Source organism: Oryzias latipes, chromosome 12 (assembly GCF_002234675.1).
Source record: "Oryzias latipes chromosome 12, ASM223467v1".
Taxonomy (NCBI): Eukaryota; Metazoa; Chordata; class Actinopteri; order Beloniformes; family Adrianichthyidae; genus Oryzias; species Oryzias latipes.
The window spans coordinates 2649785-2671177 of NC_019870.2; the positions used below are offsets into that span (position 1 = coordinate 2649785).

The 21393-nt window shown below is 39.4% G+C and overlaps 1 protein-coding gene across 5 annotated transcripts in view; it reads left to right on the top strand.

Moving 5' to 3' along the window:
• Positions 1-21393, top strand: part of LOC101165160 (membrane-associated phosphatidylinositol transfer protein 2) — a 75239-nt gene that overhangs the window by 17316 nt on the left and 36530 nt on the right. For all 5 annotated transcript variants that reach the window (XM_023960364.1, XM_023960360.1, XM_023960363.1 and 2 more), the window contains one exon: positions 7858-8067. In XM_023960364.1, coding sequence (XP_023816132.1) covers positions 7990-8067 — 78 coding nt within the window. In that variant the 5' untranslated portion in view covers positions 7858-7989. The remainder of the gene's footprint in view (positions 1-7857; positions 8068-21393) is intronic.

Sequence of the window (21393 nt, forward strand, 5' to 3'; positions counted from 1 at the left end):
ACTTGTTGCAGATTCATGTGATGCCTTTGCCGTGCTGGCACATGTTTTGGGGTTAATAAACAGATGTGGGGCGGAGGGGGGGGGGGGGATCACAGGACTCCATTAAATGCATTCTGATACATTTAAAAATCAGATTACAGCAGATTACACACATGCCGTACACACTGATACGCAGTGTTCTGTTTGGAAAAAAAACTGGACAGAAACGCAGTGAAGGAGCAAATTATACTTTACTGTGAGAGAACATGACTGTCCCTTTAAGTGTCTTTAACATTTTCACCAAAACAAGCCGTAAGGCTAAAATTATCGGCTGAATTTGCATCACCGTGGATTTATAGAGCTTTTCGGGGATTGAGGAAAAAGTGTCCATGATTGTGTGAAAATTACAGGCAAATACAAATGCAAAAACTGCATTTTAAGACAGTCTATGAAGAAAAAATTATTTTCTGTTTTGAAGGAAAAATAAACTTGTCAAGAATATTTTTCAATAGCAAAATAATCTTTGTTTAAGAAAATACATCTTTTCTTAGTATAAGAATTCTTGGTAAGACCATTTTTATTACACCATTTATTCCTCTCTACTTAAAGATGCCAATAATGTAAATTATTTGAATAATTTCAAGGGGATCTGTTTTTGCAGTGTAAGAGAAGACCCAACTGGAATAATGCGGCATGCTCATTGATATACAAGGAAGACCTAAACTTTCTTTCATTCATGAGCCTAAAAACTCCAAACACCGGACATTTAAAGAGCAGAGGTCATGTGACCATCGGCTTACATTTCTTCAAATGTTACATTCTCATAACAACAGCTTTCTCTCATTATTTTTAAACACCTTTTTCATCATATTGTTACATTTTAGAAGTTTAAGTCCTGGGAAATCAGTTCTAAAACCCCAGTTAATCCTTACGATGCTGAAATAAGATCCCCCCTCATCGAAATCTCTGCTGAGAGATCTCTTCCTGGTCTCTCCCAGCCACAAATGTACACCCACAAGTGGAGGATGAGTCATCACAACTGTTTAGAAACCCACAAGCAAATGTCAAAACAGTGAAAAACCCAGACAGAGCTGGTTTGGTGTCACTAGTATCAGGAAGAAGCATGCTTTTCTGTCCTAGTCACATCCACCCGTACGGGGGGGGGAGTAACTGTTGCTAGGGGCGGGGGGGTAGAGAGGTTGTTACTTCGGTGGCCATCATGAATTAAGATCACCGATCAACACATTCAACCACCAACTCTGCTATTAAGTCCATATGTTTGTCTTTTTCCTGGATGCATGAAAACGAAAATAATGTTGAGTTTCATCACCATAATTGATACCTTTTACTTAGAATTAGGTTAGAATCAACAAAACATTACAGATAGAAACGCAACGATTCAGAAAGAAAGACTTGGTATTTATCACTCTAAACAAGTCATGGTCAGTTTTTCTGTCAACTTCCTGCTTAAATTCAGCAGTAAACATTACATAAAAGTTGGTTTGCATCATTTGACAACTCCTGAAAATGTTCCCCACAGTTTGTCTATCTTTAACATTTTTGACTACAGTTCCAGCAGATGGACGACATAGAGATAGTAAATGAAGACACAGCAGCACCTCAATAACAACCAGAAAACACTCGCAGTCCTTTCATCTTGTCAGAAGTCAAAGCTCTGTCTCCCCCTCTGGTCACCAGCAGGAACCATCTCCAGAGTACTGAATGCACTTCATCTCCCAGCAACCCCTGCGTGCCACACACCTGACTCTCATTCATTCACTCAATTAATCACAGTCTATCTAGTAGTTAAACACTGCTTGAACCTCACTCAGCGCGGCGTATGCCTTAATTACCGAGGGGTGAATTTGGACCTGGTATCCTGACTCTGTTCTGACTGTTTGCCTGCCCCGACTCTCGCCTGGATCCTGACTACCCCTGTCTCTCCTCTGATGATCTCATGCCCGTTTTTGACCCTGATTTAGCTTTGTGGACTTTTAGCAGAGCTAATAAACCTGCTGCATTCAGAACCGCCCGTTCCAACCAGCCTGTTCTTGTGACACATCAAAACTGAAACGTGTTTCCAACAGACATGTTTTACATCGGACGACTTAAGAGGAAACGGATAACAAGATTTTTGTTATATTCCTAAATTCCTAAGGTTTAATTATTGGAATGTATTTATTATCTTTAATGTATGTAAATCACGTTTCTTTCAGAGCTTATTTCATTAAAATAAAATGTAGTCTTTTTTTAATTTTTCATCTATGAACAACACTCCATAGCTTTACTTTGAAATTCACCAACACTTTACTTTCAAGATTGATTTGACAGTAGCAAACTTTTGGTTTGTTTAAATTTAGGTCCTTAAAATCCAAAATTATTCTCCATTTTAGAGTGATGATGACGTTGCCTGAATTGTATTTTTACTACACTCGCGGATTAGCTATCTCGGACGTCGCAAATATTCCTACTCGTTTTTTGGGGAACATGTAGCACTTCTCTGAGTATTTGGATACAGGTGCGTCTTGCAGTTAGTTCCCTTGAGGCTTGTACAGCCACCTCAAGGGACATGATGAAAATGGAACGTACCATTGTCGTGCAAAGTGTTTGTAAGGCTAATGGAAGTTGCACATACTTATAGAAAATGCTGTCATACGGTGCCCTTATTATGGGAACGGCCCTAACAGGGTTAGGGTTTGAAGGGGCTAAAAAAAAGAAAAGAAGATGGTCTTATTGTATTTTGACCCGCTCAAGAAGATGAAAGGTTTTATATGCTGCATTATTTTTTGCAGGAACACATAAATAGCTTTTTTTACACACATCCACACAACACAACAGTAATAGTGTTGAAAGTGGGAGAGAAAAATGTTGGCTTTGTAGCTGCGTCCATTCCTGGCGTTTTTAGCTCATCCTAAAGAAATGATGATGAAAACACCAACGGCGGTTTAGAATTTTTCTCCCCATCTTGGTGATGTGTGGACGCCAGCAGCGAGTGTGTTGTTCCCTCTCTAGGAGCGTTTCTTTGCTCACTCTTTGTGAGGTTGTGCATTAGAAATTGTGAAAAAAAACACATCAGAACGATGGAGGGGTTCAGGCAACTCCTCGTTTGAATTTGTCAATTTGTGAAAAATGGAAAGCGAAACCGAACATGCTGTCTCCGTGATCAGGCTTGGGCATCTAATGTTTCTGTTTACATCCTGGATGACACAACAGTGTCGCATTGTCAATGCACCATACTGTAGAACAATCGTATAGCTTCTTGATACTTGGTATGCTTGCTGATCTGCATCTGTTTGAATATATTGGAGTGTTTCTTGGCCTCCAGGGACCTTTCTACGCCATCAGCTGTTTTATTCATTTTGCTCAACTCACCTATTATTTTTCTGGTTCTGTTGGACGTTCCAGGATGCTTTAAAATGAGATCTTATATTTTAGACACAATTCCATTTTTTTGCACTTTGTACGGTTAGTCTAGGAATATTTGCACTTGTTTACATTATGTTTGGAAAATTTCCGGTCTAATAGACTTTTAAAGTTAATTTAGTATATAAGCTTTGTAAGTTGCATTGCAATACCTTTTTGAGCTAATTTTATTAATATGAGCATAAAGCTAATAAGCTAAACTGGTTAATTTTAGGCATTTTCATGTTTTGGATTTTTGCCAAATTTGGTATTTGGTCTTATCCTTAGCCTTAAGCTAGCTTGTGTAGTAAATTATGCTAATAGTAGACTTTTGCTACCTTGTTAGGTTAATTTTGACATTTCCAAGCTAAATTACCACTTAGGTTTATTGTTCGCTTTCAGCAAGATTTTTATAGATTATTTAGCCCATTTTGTACATATTGCCAAAAGCTAGCTCTTTCAGCTAACTTTTAGATTTTCTTAGGCTTTTTTCCAATTCCTTCACTACTCGCGACATTAAACACTCTATAGAGTGTTTGCCCTTTTTCTTTTATTAAGTTTGTTGGTATTCCCTAATTTACATATGCGCTGAGCTTTAAAGAGGGGAAACAGATAAAACACAGCTGCATTCATTGCAACACGTCTGTCTATTCACAGTCTTCCCACATAATTTTCGGACCTGCAAAGTCTTTTCTCACGGATAACTGACACAGAGAAGCCCTCAATTCCGGTCTTGACACAGATAACACATAGCCTTCACGCTGATGCTGGGAAGACGCTAAGATAGTCGGTCTCCTCCCATCAGTTTCACCTCCACCTTCCTGTGAAACAAACTTGGACACAGATGCTTCTGCATGCATGATTATATTACCTATATAGATAGGTAGTGCATAAAAGCAAATATGAGATAACTTATATACATTTTTCCAACAGCCGCTGTCCAAATTACATTAATGGTACTGAATGACGTTATAGTCTTTTGGGGGTTTGGGGAGTAGGGAGAGAATTTGGACATACCTCAATGGACATCTTTTTTTAGTTCATTTTGCTAATACTACACTTTTGCTAGCTTGTTTGGTTAATGTTGACATTTCTGGCGCTAACCGTCCACCAGAGGCAAGGTGGAGTTCTGTGTCTTGCCCAAGGACACTTCGACACATGGGCGGGCAAGTCGGGAATCAAACCTGCATCCGATTAGAGGTCGACCACCCTACCGCTGCACCACGGCACTCGTTAGCTTTAAGTTAAGTCATACAGTTAATTTTTCAAATTTTAGAATTAAGCTAGCTCATTAAACTAACTTTGTAATTTCTATTGCTTTCAAGCTATTTTTTTTTTAAATCAACTTTATTGCACATTATGCCATTTTACAAGGATGTACTTTTAGGTATGCAATAAAAAACAAAACTGCAAATATCAAATACACATATGTAATAAACAGAAGAACAAGAATAGAAACAGAAATAAGCCAGGGGGTTAAACTCTACGAAAAAATACTGAATCCATAACATACAGACAATGTTCTGATTGCTTTTTGTTTCTCTGAATTTTGAATACTGTTGATATTTAATTCAGAAGGGAATACAGTGAAACAGGGTTTTCTACCAGACAATTTACATTTATGAACATGAAATTTGGCCAAAATGAGTAAAATAATTAAAAGTAAACCAGAGTCCTTTTGCATATTTTTTGATATTAGACCCAACAATACATCTTTCCAGAATAAGACAAAACAAGAATCAATTTTATCAATTATAAAATCACACATCTTCTGCCAAAACACCTTCACTTTGGGACAAAACCAGAAAAGATGGATAGCTGTTCCAGGGGAATTACAACCAAAGCTACATTTTAAGCTAATTTTGGACATGGCGTTACTGTTAGCTATAAGCTAATATATTATATTATATTATAATAATAATATTAATATTAGCCCGTTTAACCAAATTTTTGTATTAACTATATCGTTTTGTTTTTATTTTTTTTTCAATATTTTTTTTTTCAAGTGTACAAAATCAAACAAGCAAAACAAACAGTTCAGGTGCTCTTTAGTTTAGACCATTACAAAACAGAATGTAAAAATACAAGTAAATGAACAATTGGCAGTTACATTCTATTCAATATTTATTTACAGGCCGTCCAAATAGGACATAAAGAGAAGAAAGAAAAATACAGTCTCAATACCGAGCTAAATAATTTTAACTTTCTGTAAGTGATTTAGAAATGGTGTCCAGAGTTTATTGTGAACATTAACTGAGTCAGTCCTGACATGGTGAATTTTTCCCATGTGGATGAGGGATAGCGTGTCAGTGAGCCACACTTTAAAGTATGGAGAAGCCGTAGATTTCCACTCTGGCAAAATTTGTCTTTTTGCAGTCATCAACCCGAGTTCTAGTGGCTGCTGCATTACAGCCGGGATAGCTCTAGTACATATTGAAGGAATTTATGTTTTTTGTCCTCATTTTATTAGGGTTTTCAGTCTTACTTTTTATTATGAATCCTTCTGTGGTTTCTCTCCGGGTAAAAAATATGCCGCCAAAAATGGCGAGCTCTGCATCGGGTATAATATAGCAACCATAAACTTTGGAATACCAGTCAAATATTCTGTTCCAAAAGCCAGCCAATGAGGGACAAGACCAAAAAGCATGAGCCAATGTGCCTTCAGATATTTTACATTTATCACAAATGGAAATAATTGAAGGATATATTTTGTCAACCGTAATTTGAAGTAGTGGAGCCGATGGATGATTTTAAATTGTATGAGTTTGTGTTTGCTGTTAACAGAGCAAGAGTGAATCTTGGATAAGCACTTTTCCCACATTGATTCTGATATTTCTATGCCCAACTCCTCGCTCCAAGCATCTTTCATTTTTGTTGATGTCACCCTGGTGCTGCCATAAAATAAATGCACTATTCTAGAAACCAAATGTCTGGAGCCAGGGGGACTTTTGAAAATGCCATAAAGATCATGTTCAGCTGGAAGATCTTGAAATAATTTAATTTTGGACTGCAAGTAATGTCTAATTTGTAAGTACCTATAAAAATGTGAATTGTTAATGTTAAAGTTTTATATCGTTTTTAATCTAATTTGGGCCTAAGACGTTATAGTTTTGTTTATTTTTTTCATCTTCTGCTATAACAAAAGGTTTAGCAAATCAGCCAGAATGCTTCAATAGACAAACCGGGAGCAGAGCGTCCGGCCTACAGTAAAATAAACTCTAAACTGGTTATTTCTAGATCACCTTTTTGATTGATTTTTGTTTTTGTTTTCTTTGAGATGTTAGTTTTCGGCCCTCATCTAAACTGTAACTAACCTGAAAGACTAGAAAGCTCTCATGAAGTCTTCTGTCACACTTTCACATCCTGACCTTTATGGTTCGTCTGCTGCAGCTGCTCCATGTGCAGCCCAATCATTCACAGATGGGCACACACTCTTTACTAAACATCAGCTCCACTTCTCAGATTTCCATCCCACCATCCCAGTCACATGACAAACGCACATAAGTGTGCGTTCTGCAGGTGGAGGGATCAGGCAACAGCTACTCAAAGTGATGATGCTGGATGTTTAATGATCATTAGACAAGCCATTCATCTTCATTTTCTCTTTGTTACAGATGGATGGAGAGGAGGGAAACATAGGGGCAGCGTTGATGCTGTGCAATTTAAACAACGTTGTCAAAGTCTTATAATTGGAGGAAGAATAAATGAACTTTATGGAGGTGGAACTAAAAGAGGAAAACACAGCAGGCTTATTTCTACTTATAATTATGGAAAAAGACAAATTAAAAGCACACAGACAAAAATTACAATCAGAACAGGAAATTTTTTTTTATACAAAATAAAAGAGCTAAAATTGCTGTGTCCAGGACTTGAACATTGTCGAAATGAGAAGTTTGTCCAACAAAATCAGGAAGACTGTTAAAGATGCTGCTTTACACAGAATACGTTTGTTCATTCTCCACATAATATCATTTATTCAGTGCTAAAATATTTATTTAAAATGTTTACCTAACTCTTTAACTCCTCAGAAATGTCTTGAAGTGTGAACACGCATCATACAGTTCCACCGTAGTTCTGATCTCTCTGCTTCTTGTTGAGTGTCACAGAAACAGAAAAGGCTTCTCCACAGCATCCACATCTCCTCCACTGCGTCATCTTTGGTGCTGAGGTCACTGATTTGCATTCTGTGTTGACTTTGCTGCACGTTTGGCGTGGCAGAGCTGGGATTTAGGTTGCACGTGGATTTCAGCACTGTGGCTGGGTCACTGGATTACCTTGTAATAGATCCATTGGAGCACACACGGGATGTGTTCACCCGTATTTGAGTGTGTGTGTGTGTGTGTGTGGGGGGGGGGGGGGGGGTTAATCCTTTAGACAAGCACACTAATTCTTCCCTTGGATTGTCAGTGAAGCTAAAAGGACGTGTTTTTCTGATACATTAACTCCCTTAAAGACTCCTTTGTTTTTCTGTCTCAGGCGAGGAGGACGACGATGAGCGCTTTCATTTTCGCCGCTGGGGTAGCATAGCCGAGTGAGAGGAGCGTCCCGCCCTCTTCTTTTCCCCCTGGACACGGAGACCCGCAGAGTGGGCTCAACTGGAGCACAGACATGCTGATCAAGGAGTATCGAATCCCCATGCCCATGAGCGTGGAGGAGTACCGCATCGCTCAGCTCTACATGATCCAGGTAAGCGGTCGCCTCCAGAGTTTTCGGTTTTGCCATGTTCACCTCACAAAGATCTACATTTTCATGGAGATATTAACTTATTATGGTGCAAATCTAATATCCCGGTGTTCCAACTTTGGATGCCAGAATTATTCAACTTTAAGAATGTATCAGAAAATAAGGGCGAGATTTTTATTTTTTATTTTTAAATTAAAGTTCCCAATGAGTTCTGGACCATAAATCTGACATTTGTAACCTTGGAGGAAGAACGTAAAAAAGCAAACGTGTAGAAAATGTACTGGGCCAGATACTGTATGTGAAGCACCAACATCATACAGATCAATTCTAAACACGGAAGTGGGCCAAAACATGAGAGGCAAGCGTGCCAGAGCCCGATGAGAAATGATGATGATGCATTTACTTCCCAAACCAAATCTACAGAAAGGATTTGATTATTCCCAACATGTTTATCTTAGTATTGATCTTAATTCAAAGCGTTAACGAAGCAAAATATAAAGATTCCTCTGCAGGATAAGCAAGTCAGTCACAGTAGTTTTTTGGGGCGCACAAAGCAGCGACAGTCACCTGGTGTGTTCGAGCTGAACAGAGTATCAACAGAACATCTGTCTGTTCAAAAAGCTCCTGTTTGTTTGTTTGTTTTTCCTGCATAAAGCTGACGTTTTATGGCCACAGCTTTATAAAACATCTCCCTGTTTTAACCTGAAACACACCAGAACGTTCAAGAGGAACTGAGCAGCCGATCACAGCGTTCACTCGTCCATCCGGCTCCCCTGGAAACGGATTTCAAACCCAAATCTTAAGCAAATGGAGCTTTAGCTCCAGCTCACTTTTTTATTCTGCCTTTTCTGTTTGTGAAAAGTTCCTGTAAACAGCCTCTTAATGTTGCATCCAACAAAAATTCATGTCAACGAGGTTTAAGTCAGAGCGTCATTGATTTTGAGAAGTAATTACTGTTAAAATGTTAAAAGAAAGTAAAGTTAGTCTAAATTTTAATGTTTTTCTGAACGATTCCTTCAGAAATTTGTAACTTTTTCATCTGAAATCTGCAGATTTTTTCAACAAAAAAAGCCTTTCATTAGAAAATTTAAATCTTTTTCATTGCAAAATTTACCACTTTTTCAACCGAAAATGCGCAACTTTATAAAACATTTGCAGTTTTTTTTTTAAAATCAAAAACCTGCAGCTTTCATATGAGAAAACTTGTTTCATCTAAATAAAAAACTGCAATCTTTGCTTTAGCACTGTAGTTGTGTTGTAAAAATGGCTTGTTGGTGATTTTTAAACCCTCTTATCACTGTAATGGATATCTGAGTTGGAAAATGGCTCCTATGTGGCTCTTTTTCCCCCTGGAAACTGAATATTTAGACCCAGAGTGGTTCAGGATGTTTGTACAGGACTCATGATGGTAGGAAACGCTTGGATTTGTGGTTCAGTGGTTTGTTTCTGAAAGAGGTCAGAGGTTCAGGGTGTCATCCTGTACCACAGAATGTGATCATTGAGGAAACATGGCAGAGTTTCTCTGTTAGTCTCAACAGATGGTGCTCCATATGCCTCGGCTTTATGTTTCCTTTCATAACTTTGTGTAAATACATTCAGAGACGATTCAAATGTCAATTCGATCGTCTCTGTGCTTTTGACAGCTTTGCATTTCAGTCATGAATAAAAGAAAATGAAACAAAACCTGAAATTTAACTTTGAATAGTTTACAGTAAACACAGTCATTATATGTCAGTATCAATTTTGTAAATGGACCATAAAACAATAAGAAAAATCTCTTAAAGGTTGAGTTTGTTCATAGAAGAATATTACATAAACCCACACACCTGGACCCCCCCTCCTCTCATCCTCTCTTTCCTAGCATCACAGCTGGGTGCTGGTTGCCATAGTAACAGGTGACAGCCGGGCAGCTGCAGCCATCATTTTGTGGAAGAGAGCGGCGGTGAGCTCGCCTGTCAGGACGGAGTTGTGAACGTTTGAAATTTCAGGCACGGATTCGAACGCGACGTCCGGAAAACGTTGCGCCTTGATTGCAGCCGACAACTCTGAAAGTAAAATCTATTTTCTTCTCGATCGCCCAATTTATCTTGTTACCGTGTTGGATTCAATCAAGGCGTTTGTCGTGTACGGAGCAAACAGGACGCCGCATTACGGCTGTATTAGGATTAGATGACACGTTCATGCTTTGGGGGAAAAAAAACTGACTTTGTGTTTAGTCATTCAGATCCTGAAACCTCGTGATCTAGATCAGTGTTTTTCAACCAGTGTGTGTGCCGCAGGAGATGGTCAGGTGTACCGTGGGTACTTTTTTCTTTGAGTTTATTTGATTCTATTAAAGACATTTTGATAAGAATGACGGTACTGCAATTTTCTGTTTACAGAAAAGTCCCGCCCCTTTAACTGTCTCCACCAATCATTCTTGGAGGCTTAATCACACGTCACCAGTCTGACCAATCAGAAGTGGTTAAAGTCTTCACTTCCTTGTTCCGATTTAGCTCATAAAGTCTCTCAGTTCCAACAAAAAGACCAGCTAAAGTTCGTCTTTAGCGGTGTAGCTTTCCACAGAATCCGGTGTCAGACCGTGGAACAAGTGAACAAAACAATGAAGCTCAGAAGAGAGTCTGTCTGCCATCTGCGGCCGTTTTCGCACTACATCTCCCATGATGCATTGTGCTCAGCGTACAATGAGTCTTCCCTGTTAAACGTCTTAAACCACAACGAACACACACAGTTTTTAAATCTTCTTGATGAAATCAGAGGTCAACAGTTTAGTTCTCCTTCAAGGTTTGTGTTTATTAACAGCCAAACATCCCAGAGTTTGGTCCAAGTCATCTTTCTAACTGAAACACTTTTCTTAAAAAGTCTGGATTATTTTAGATGTTAAACTTAAGAATAAGTAATTAACAACATTTAAGAAACAGGATTAAGGTGAAGTGGCCAACAGACACAATTAAACTAAATTGAAACAATTGAATCATCTAAAAAGAAATAAAAGATTTTTGTTAAAGTTTTCAAAGACTTCATCTTTGATTAAGAGAAGAGAAAAACTACTAAAACTTCAACATGTTCACTTTTTGTGTAGCTACAGAAAACATAAATATAATGTTAGTGTTTTTGTTTAAAATGTATCTAACGTATTGTGATCATATAATTGTTCAAAAATTACAGTTTCCTTTGCACCAACATTGAAAAATATATAAAAATAAATAAATCACTATTTAGAAAGAATATATTTGTTTTTTGTGAGGTTACATAAAATTACATGTTAATAAACTGAAGGGAAAAACAACTACCAGGGTAAAGTGTCAAATTATTAGTTGAAAATTATCACTGAAAACTAACTTAACTTATATAACAACTTTTAGAAAAAACAGCTGCAACTTCCAGCTTTTTCTGACACAATTATCACAAAAATGCCTGTGAGATTGTGGAGGGACTGTACATCAATACAGACTATAGAGTTTCTCCTTTTTTCATTTTTGGATGCTGGTGTGCCGCGGGATTTTTGTCAAGGATAAAGTGTGCCGTGGCTCTAAAAAGGTTGAAAAACACTGATCTAGATAATTAGCTGTTCGGCTGTTATGTGGAACTCTGTTCTAGATCAGGGATGTTCAAATGATGACCTCATCCAGGCCAATAGCAACTTTTGATTGATCCCAGAGCTCAAGCACTTGAATCGCTGCTAATAAAACATTTATAATGCGCTTTTTAAAAACCATTACAGAATTCCCCCTCCCATGTTTCGTCCTTGAATGCAGCACATCGGGCGACTTACTTCAGCCAGTTTTTTTTTCTCTGCAGTTTTATTTTCCTAAAATCTACACATGCAGAAGAGGGATACCACTCCCGTTTTGAGCCCTTCAAAATAAAAGTGGCACCCAAACATGAACTGTGAGCTTCAAAGCATGGTTCTGCTGGACATTCAAAGTATTCCTTCAGTGGGAGACCAGAAAAACCTCTAAATCACGTGTCAAACTCGAGGCCCGCGGGCCTGGTCCGCCGTGTCATTTGATGTGGCCCGCGAGAGCATAAAAGTTTTTAATTTCTTAGAAGAAGAAAATAAAAATTGGTGTATTTATTCATATCTTTGGAGAATCAAACTTGAAATATCAGATTGGGCAACTATACATTAGGACTTAAACACTCAACAGTCAATATAACCTTACCTGACAGAATCAAATTTAAAAGGATTTATGCTTAAGTAACAAGCAAACATATGTTTTCTATTGTCATTTCAAAAAGTTAGAATAAATAAATAAATAATGAGTAGGCCTACACAATTAATCGCAAATTTATCGTTATTGCGATTTCAAGCTGTGCAATATCCATATCGCAAAAGTCGCAATAAATGGTAAACCTTAAAAGTGCTAGAACAATATTATGGCAACTTGAACTATTTAATGAATTGAATAAATCCCATTATCCATTTGACCAATTAAACGGAGCCCTTCACGTTCTTGACCAATCGGATGGAGCTTTATGTTAGATGTTGCCCTCCTAATTAGACGAGGGTCATTTGGAGCATAATTTAAGGTATTTTGACTCTTATTTAAATTAAACTTTTGCAGTAAAATGGAAATGTTTTTGTTGTTTTTGCTATTTGTTCATTTATCACAAGTTATATCGTCATCGCAGTACTGATCACTAATATCGCATATCGCGAGTTTTCCTCATATCGTGCAGCTCTAATAATGAATAATTTAACATTAAGGAGTAGTTTCATTTAATTTTATAAAATTTACTGTAATTTCCGAATTATAAGATGCTACTTTTTTCACATGCCTCCTTCTGGACAAAAACAAGCAGTGAGAGGTGAACTTTCCCTGGGAAATGATGAAATGATGGACCTAACATGACAGAAAGATGAAAGCAAAGAATTCCTCTGCTGGTGTTTGGAGGCTGTGAGCTGCAGCTTAACTTCACAGCAGTAATTTCCCCTCGCTGCAGTCTGCTGCTACCATGATCGATTCTGCTGTTTCACCGAGAGGCTTTATGATGTTGTGAGATGTTTGTTTAGATCTAATGTTACCCATTAAAGCACAGACATCAGAGCAGCCAGACGAGGACAGATTAATCATCACCCGGCAGTCGAGAGGCAATTCCTCGCTCCACAAATTTAGTTTATAGCTCTCTTTACCCCAGCTGTCATCGTACCCCAGACGGGTACATCCTGTCTGGGAAATGATGACCGTCCTCATCCCGTTTCACGACCTTCGTGGAGACCATGAAGACTCAATTCAAAATCACCAACGGCCGACTGTCTGGGAAAATCGAGGCAATTCCTGACAGTAGAGCATAGCATACAAGCATATTAGAGGAAGTTGTATTTGAAATGTTCAGTTGCAGATTTCACCTCTCACTCTGAGATTATTAATGCTAACGATAATGCTAACAATAATGCTAAAACGAACATTACTGTGTCTACGCTAACTCCCAACCCTCTTAGTAACACATAAAAAACACAGTCTGACACCACTATAAGTTAGCCCAGTTGGCGTATTCACAGTAACATCCAACTTTGTTTGCAATAGCACAACCAGAATTGATCCATATATAAAGCTGTGTTCACACTGAACACAGTTCAGCGCGTCAAATATGCGGAAAATGCCTCAAATTTACTGCTGGATGCGTGTCCAAAAATGTTTTCATCAACTAGATTCTCTAGATGGACGTGGGAAGAGCTACCACCAAAAGTTTTTTTTAGCCCCATCGCTACATGGAAGCATTTACTATAGATCTCATTAACAATGTATGGAACACATGGATGATGTTTAGAGATATCAGGTTTTTTTATTTTGAGGAGTTCTACAGAAGCGTTCAGAGATTCTCCCAGTACAGTGAAGTTCTACTGCAGGAGCTGCGTCTGAATGACGGTCGCTGTCAGCGGTACTTCCGTCTCCCTGCGACCCAGTTTGACGACTTGCTGTTCAGCAGGAGTCCATGGAGGGAAAAAACAAAAAGAATACACCCGCTGATCACGTCATCAGCACGTCACGTGTCAAAGCTGAGCCCCCATTGGTTGACGTGTTGGCTTTCTTAGCCAGAGTTTGAACTCTTTGCATGCCTTGATGCGGCGCATCGATGCGATCCAACCCGCCGCTGATCCAAAACGAACTGCATCCGACGCTCAAATTGTGCTGCAGGACCTCTGATCGCTTAACTGTCATGATACGTATGACGTGGCAGACCCAGATGCTGGAACCCGGAAGAAAACTCAGGCCAAATAGTAGTTCCAAGATATTTAATATTTTCAGAGGCATAGAATAGTTCCTAGGCAGGAACAAAGACGTCAGTCTTCGTGCCGATACTGAGTGGCGATGGAATTGGATCCGAAGCGGGGCGAGTGGTGTCCGATCCCGCAGAGGTTCTTGGCTGGAGTCTTGATAAACAGGATTGCATGAAACAGGAAAGTGGCATGGCGGGACAGGATCAGGACGGACCGAACTGCTTGCGTGGAGGCTGGACCAGGTGGATGCTCGTGATGATGAAAACCTGAGAGTGAAGCGACAAGGCGAGGTAAGTACGAGGACAAGACTTGAATCATAGACTTAGTTTAGATGACCAGACATAAGCACCGATTAGGAGCAACGAACTGGCGATGAATGGTGGGGCTGGATCTCCTTAAGAAGTCTGGAGCATGATGAGGTGAGCGTCCACAGCTGGTTCCAATCAGCAGAGCAGAGAGGGGAGGGGGAGAGTAGACTGCCAGAGGCACCATGACATTAACATTGAAACTGGACACGCGAATCACGTTCGGTGTGAACGCAACCTAAGGTGCGTGCACTGATGTTTTTTATTTTACTTGATATAATAAGTTAAACATGACAAACAATCATAAAACAATAAAGTTCTCAAAAAAGGAGCCGGTAGAAGGAAAAGGATTAATTTCCTCCTCCAATCAAGATTAGCAGAAGAACAAGTTGACTGACATAGATGGAACTAAAATGTCCAGCAGATTATGTTGCAGCAAATTTGATGGAAGTTTTGGTTTGAGTTTCTTTTTTGCTTGTGATCATGAAGTGATCCTAAGAGGAAATCCAGCTGTCTGTACTGAAGATCTGCACCTTCACATCCAACCGCTGTGGTTATTCATAAAAGACCATCTCCACTCTTTTCCCAGAAGGAACACAGACAGGACGAGCATTATTTAATGCCTTTAGCCCCTCTCTTAAATTACATTACCTGCTCAATTACAGCAATTTTCCAGCTGTTTGCCTCCTCTGACCTTCATTACTGATACCACTTCCCTAAAGTCTTCAGCGGAGAGAGTCTGAGCTCTCATTCTTGACCCCAAACACCTCACTGCCGCTCTTAATAATAATCTGAGTGGTTTGTATTCATCTGGAGCCATTCTTCATCCCACTGTAGCCCACACCTTAATAGGAGGAACGAAATAGCTTCAGTCATCTGTTGGGAAAAGGAGGGAGTGCGGGTTTCGCTCTGATTTAGTGGCGGCAGATAAAATATGGAGCGTTATATTTCACCATGTGATGACTCGCACAAAGCGCTGACCTGTTATATAATCACTAAATGCTGCCTGCTCCATCATCAGTCCTGAACGTTCAATAATCTGATTACTCACAGGGTTCAGATTGACCTCGATTGCACCATCAGTTTGACCAGAAGAACATTAGGAAGCATGGAAATACAAACTGAAAACAACTTTATTGTTCAGTGTTCCCTCATTTATCGGGAGCGGGAGTTACATTTTTAAGAAAACCCGCCAAGGAGTCTTTTTTTTTTTTAAAAACAATTCTAGATGTTCTAAGGCAGTAAAACTTCACTTCACACTTTAAACATGTTTTTCTCAGATAGGCACGGACATTTTCAGGCTTTTCTCACTTGTTTAAGCTCTTCGATTTAAGAGAAATAAATTAAATCTGTGTCATAATTTCCTGCAGCTGCAACAAATCAATGGTGGATTATTCATGGATTATTTCAATCCAATCCTGCTGTGATTAATCTCGCTGAAAAAAGACAGGGCAGTTTGTGAAAACAACATTTTTCCTTTTCACTTGCAAGTACCAAGTTCTGATAATTATTTTATGTTGCGAACCTCAGTAAAAGAATCAATGGTAGTATTATATCAAGTAAAGTACTTTTTTTTTGGTTTTCCCGTGCAGACCCTCCTGCTGTACTATGACACTTCATTTTTTTTACTATGGAGTATTGTTAATAGTTTTAATAAAAGGCTCCTTTATAATTAACGTGACTCCCTTTGCCGGTCCATTAAATGTGACTTTAGTTGTATAGAAAGCAGTTTAGATACATTTATGAGAACAGAAATTCTGAATTTATCTGTGAAGAAATGGAAATGTCGGAGAGTTTTCTCATGAAAAAATGCAGTTTAAGAGCAAAATAAATCACAAGTAGGAACAATACTCATCTTCACCATCATCACTGCACTACAGCTGAAATGAGAACTACTGCACTTCAGCGGGAAGTGAGGGAGTAATGACTTGTAGTAAATAAACTTGAGCTGTTATACAGGAGTGTTTTCAGCCGGTGGAGGGTAATGTCTAAAAAAAGATGAGCGATACGAAAAATCTAAGATTTTATGGTGAAATTGGTAAAATGTAAATCGGAAAAGTTTAAATCCTTAGTCACATAAAACCAAACAGGAGTTGACCCGTACAGGTTCTGTGGGTTTTGGGTTGTAGAGAGGAGCGGCTGCGTCTTAAGGGGAGCACAGGTGTGTCTTGCAAATGGAACCTACCATTGTTGTGCGTGTGGAGAGTGTATTGTGACGGGTTTGTAAGGATAATGGCAGTTAAACACTTTTGTTGGTGTCGTACGGTGCCCTGACGCCACACTCTAGTGATTGGTAGGAAGCGATTGCTGACCGGGCGGAGATGCTGCACGCACGGGGTGTGCACGTGATCCGAAAGCGCCCGTAGGATGTGCACACAAACGACACTAATTTCCTCCTTTCTAACAGTCAGGCAGCAGCAAGGGGTGCACTTATCACGTGGACAGCACTAATGGGATTCTTATGCAGCCTGCAGGATTTAGGGGGTTAAAAAAAAAGGAAAAATTTGTACGACAGCCCTGCGTCTCACCTACTTCACCCATACGTAAAACCTGTCGCTTGCAGCCTTTTTGCATTACAGGCTTCACAAGTCAAGGCTTCCTGCATTTGCCCATTTTTCGCCCAGAGACAGCTTTATCCACCTGTTGGATGAAAATGGTCCAAGATGAGAAACAAGAAGAAATTTAACCCTAAACGGTACAGCTAACACCATAAAAGTTGTAGAAGTTGTAAAGCTGATGAGGAAACTTAGATGGATCCAAATCCAAAATGTAACCAGAAGGAGCTCCATTTGCAGAAGAAAATGCAGGGTTGAATGCTATATTTGAATGAATAAATAGGAAACTTAAAGGTCATAATTGGCAACAAAATAAAATAAATAAAGAAGAAAATCAAAGTTGACCATAAATAAAATGAAAACAGCACAATGCCATATTAAAGCACTGGGTATAAAACCAGCGAAATCCTGGAATATCCTAAAAAGTTCAAGGATTTGAAGAACCAAAAGTCAAAGCTGGAAAAATCTGAAAGAGCTGAACATTTTAATAGTTGAATGGTTAAAACATCTGAAAAATTGTAAAAGCAGTTAAGCGGCAAAAATTGGCTGATGATACTATAATACAGATATAAAGAGAAACAGAAAAAGAATGGGTTGAATACTTTACAGCATTCAAGTAATGATAAATGTCGACGTAGATTACATGTAAACTCCACACAGCAGGGAATGTATGGATCAATGTGGCTCCATTCAACACAAATAGGCCAAGTTCAAATCTACATTTGACCCCTCCCACTTAAGTGGTGATGATCTGCAGTTATAACTGCGCCTGGAGAACAAATTTGGTGATTTAAATAAACAACCTTTCCAACAATAAATAACTTATTTTCAAGAAAATGTATTAAACTATGGTATTATTTAAAGTATAAGTTGCGTTTTTTTTGGAACGGTTAACAGAGGCTCGTGTGTTTGTTCTTTTTCCACTAAAAGAACGGATAGAGGTAGGAAACAACAAAGGCAGGACCGGTGTGGATCAGTATTTGCTGCCGACAGCTACGCCTGAAGAAGAGGCACCGGCCTCGGCGGAGTTGTTGAAAACAACACAAAGGAGGAAGACGTTATTGGATTTAGGGATTTAAAGTGATACAAATAGTTCAGTGGGCATGTTATTTATGACTTTATGCTACTGTCTGGTTCTGCTGTTCCTCACCAGGTTCGTCTGGTTTCAACGTATGTTAGCATGTATCGCTGCATGTGCTGCAGCTCAGTGCTGCTACACAGATGGTCACAGTCTGAAGGAGAGGCTCTTAAGGAGATGTAGGTTGTTTATAAACTGATGCTGTAATCCCTGACTCCCTCTGTGAAGCTACAGGACAGGGTCCGCGGCTGCAACCATCTGCTGCTGCCTGTTGGAGGAAGTCGCATGCTGTGCATGAAGGGAAACCAGCACTTTGACCTCCTACGCCACAATAATTCAACTCCTGGGGGAGGTTAAATTATTTTAGGTTGAAAAACAAGGAAAGTGAAGGAGGATTAGGAGTTATTCAGGTCTACTCGTTTTAGTAAAACCATTCAAATATATACAAAATTACTTGTATAAAATGTCAATCCTTTTTTCTATAATCTAAAAAGATATGGACACGAGATTCACTGGCCTTATGAAAGTTTGTGTTCATCAAAGACATAACACTAAAGTGGTGCAAATCATTTAATCTCTTACTCAAACACCAGCATGTAGGCCTCAGTCACAACTGTCCTTACGGGTGGATACCGTGGATACCTGTACAGGAATTGCAGGTGGGCTACAAGAAATATCAAATGTAGACCGCTTGGTGAGCCTGTAGAGCAAAAATGTCCATACACATTTTTTCTACAGGCATGCTGCGGAAGACAGGATGTAGCAAACATTCAAACAACATGCAAGGGTTAAAGGGTGAAGTAGGTAAGACGCAGGCGTGTGGTACTGATGTTTTCCTTTTTTTCAACCCCCCTAAATCGTGCAGACTGCACTAGTAGCCCATAAGTGCTGTTCATGTGATAAGTGTCTTTCGTGTAGCCTGACCAAAATGATATATAGGAACTTAAGTAAGGAGCCAGTACTGAAACCTCATAACGACTAGAGTGTGGCGTAAGGACATCGTACAACAGCATCACCTTTACATATGTTTCTGCAGCTTCCATTACCCTAATAAATACTTCACGATACACCTACCACACGCACGACAATGGTTCGTTCCATTTTCACGATGTCCCTTAAGGTGGGGCCTCAACGAGGGACGAGCCTCAAAAAAAACTCCAAGACACTCCTGCGCTCTGCTTAACATACGACCGCTCCTCTCTATGACCCTCCACGGGTCCAGACAACCCAAAAACACACAACGTACGGTTTCTATGTTCAAATACTTTTTGCTTTACGTGGATTTTGTAAATTTCGTGATCTCCTATTGAACATTATCAGCTTCATCTGAAAATATTCTTTGATTTTCAGCGATGTTGAGAGAACATTATTGACCATCTTTAAATGTAAATAAATCCAAATATATGTAATAATCCACAGACCAGAGAGCAAAGTTGATTCAGTTTCAACAAGTACTAGGTGAGTTTTTGAGTACGTGGTGGGAGTGAAATTTTCCCTGAAACACGCAGTAAGAAAGAAAAATTGGGTAAACAATCTGGTCTTTGCAGTCCGAATCCATGATGTAACAAAATGAAACCTGAAACCTAGAAAAACAAGACAATCTTAAAAATGGTAAATGGCGTATACTTGTGTAGCGCTTTTTACCCTCTTTCGAAGGCCCAAAGCGCTTTACAGTCACAGTCCCATTCACCCAGTCACTCACACATTCACGTACTGATGGCGGCTCCACTGCCGAACACTGGCGCCAACCTCCCACCAGAGGCAGGGTGGGGTTCAGTGTCTTGCCCAAGGACACTTTGACACATGGGCGTGCAAGGCCGGAATTGAACCTGCAATATTACGATCATAGGTCGACCGCCCTGCCGCTGCACCACGGCCGCCCACCGTGACACAAGGATGATGACAAACCGTAGATCTAAAAACTCTGATTATTAAATCGAAAAGAAACAGCTGAAATGACGGAAAACTAAAAGTAGGCATCATTTACTGGCAGAACCAACGTCAATGACGGATAACGATTCTATGAACGCAAACTTTAGCAGACACGCAGATTCTGACAAGCTTGACCTGAAACCCCTCCCCAGCAGTGGAGGTGGCATGGTCTCAAATATTCAGCTTTAGCAACCAAAGCTTAAAAAAATAGTTTTTCATAAGTACCAGGCTGAGTACAATTCTGTGGAGTAAAGCTTTCCGGAAAGACGCTGATTTTCTACCAAAGGCAGTTTTTTATTGCTACTCATCACTTGTCTCCACGGTATCCTCTCGTCAGCTTTGAGATGTGATGACCAGCACAGACGATGAGAGGCAGAAGTGCTTTGTCAGAGAAAGACGTCCAGGCAGACCAACTTGGCTTTTCAATTAATTCGTTTTTTTTTTATTTAAAAAAAAAAATTTTTTACTAGTTTCTGATCCACTTTAAAAACTAGAGTCTCTACAGTCAGGACTTCTCAGAGGGAAACCGTTTGCTCATTCATGTGGAACAATGGAAAATTGACAGAGATGAATGGCATGAGACCTCCATTAATATTTAGAGGGAACTTTCTAAAAATACATAGAATGTGCAGTTGAGAAGAGTCTAGCTCTTGAAATAGTTATGGGATTTTTCTACATCAAACCTTTAATTAAGTGCTTTGGAACAGCTCCGATTTAAGGAATTGAGAGAAAAGCAGAAACAGTGAAATATGACTCAAAGGCTTTTCATTTTTACTTTTGAAATTAGTCGTTTAGCTCACACTTTCATCCAAAGCAACGTACAAATGTTGTACAAAATACTAAGTCAAACAACACATTTGAAGGTAGAGTCTGTAAGAAATAAAATGCAAGAACCACCACAGTAGATGTGTGAGCGGGAGTCCTACAGGCCCCTCTACTTTTAGGTTCAGGAATCACAGAAGTATCCAGCAGTGAGGTACACACTTGTTTCCAACTCTTCAGTTGTTGTAATATCAAAAGTTAAGATTGATTGATTGATTCCAGGCGGGGAAGAGGAATACAGCTACTTTCTTGGCGCTTTGTTTTGTCTTAATGATCTTTAGTCAGTCAACTGCTTTCAACAGTTGTTCCGCCCCAACCAGCCTGTTCCATTTTTCTGTGGAACTCCAACCAATGGGGGCACAAAAATGGTACAATTCGGCTGACTTAATGGGTCCATTTTATAATGGAGAC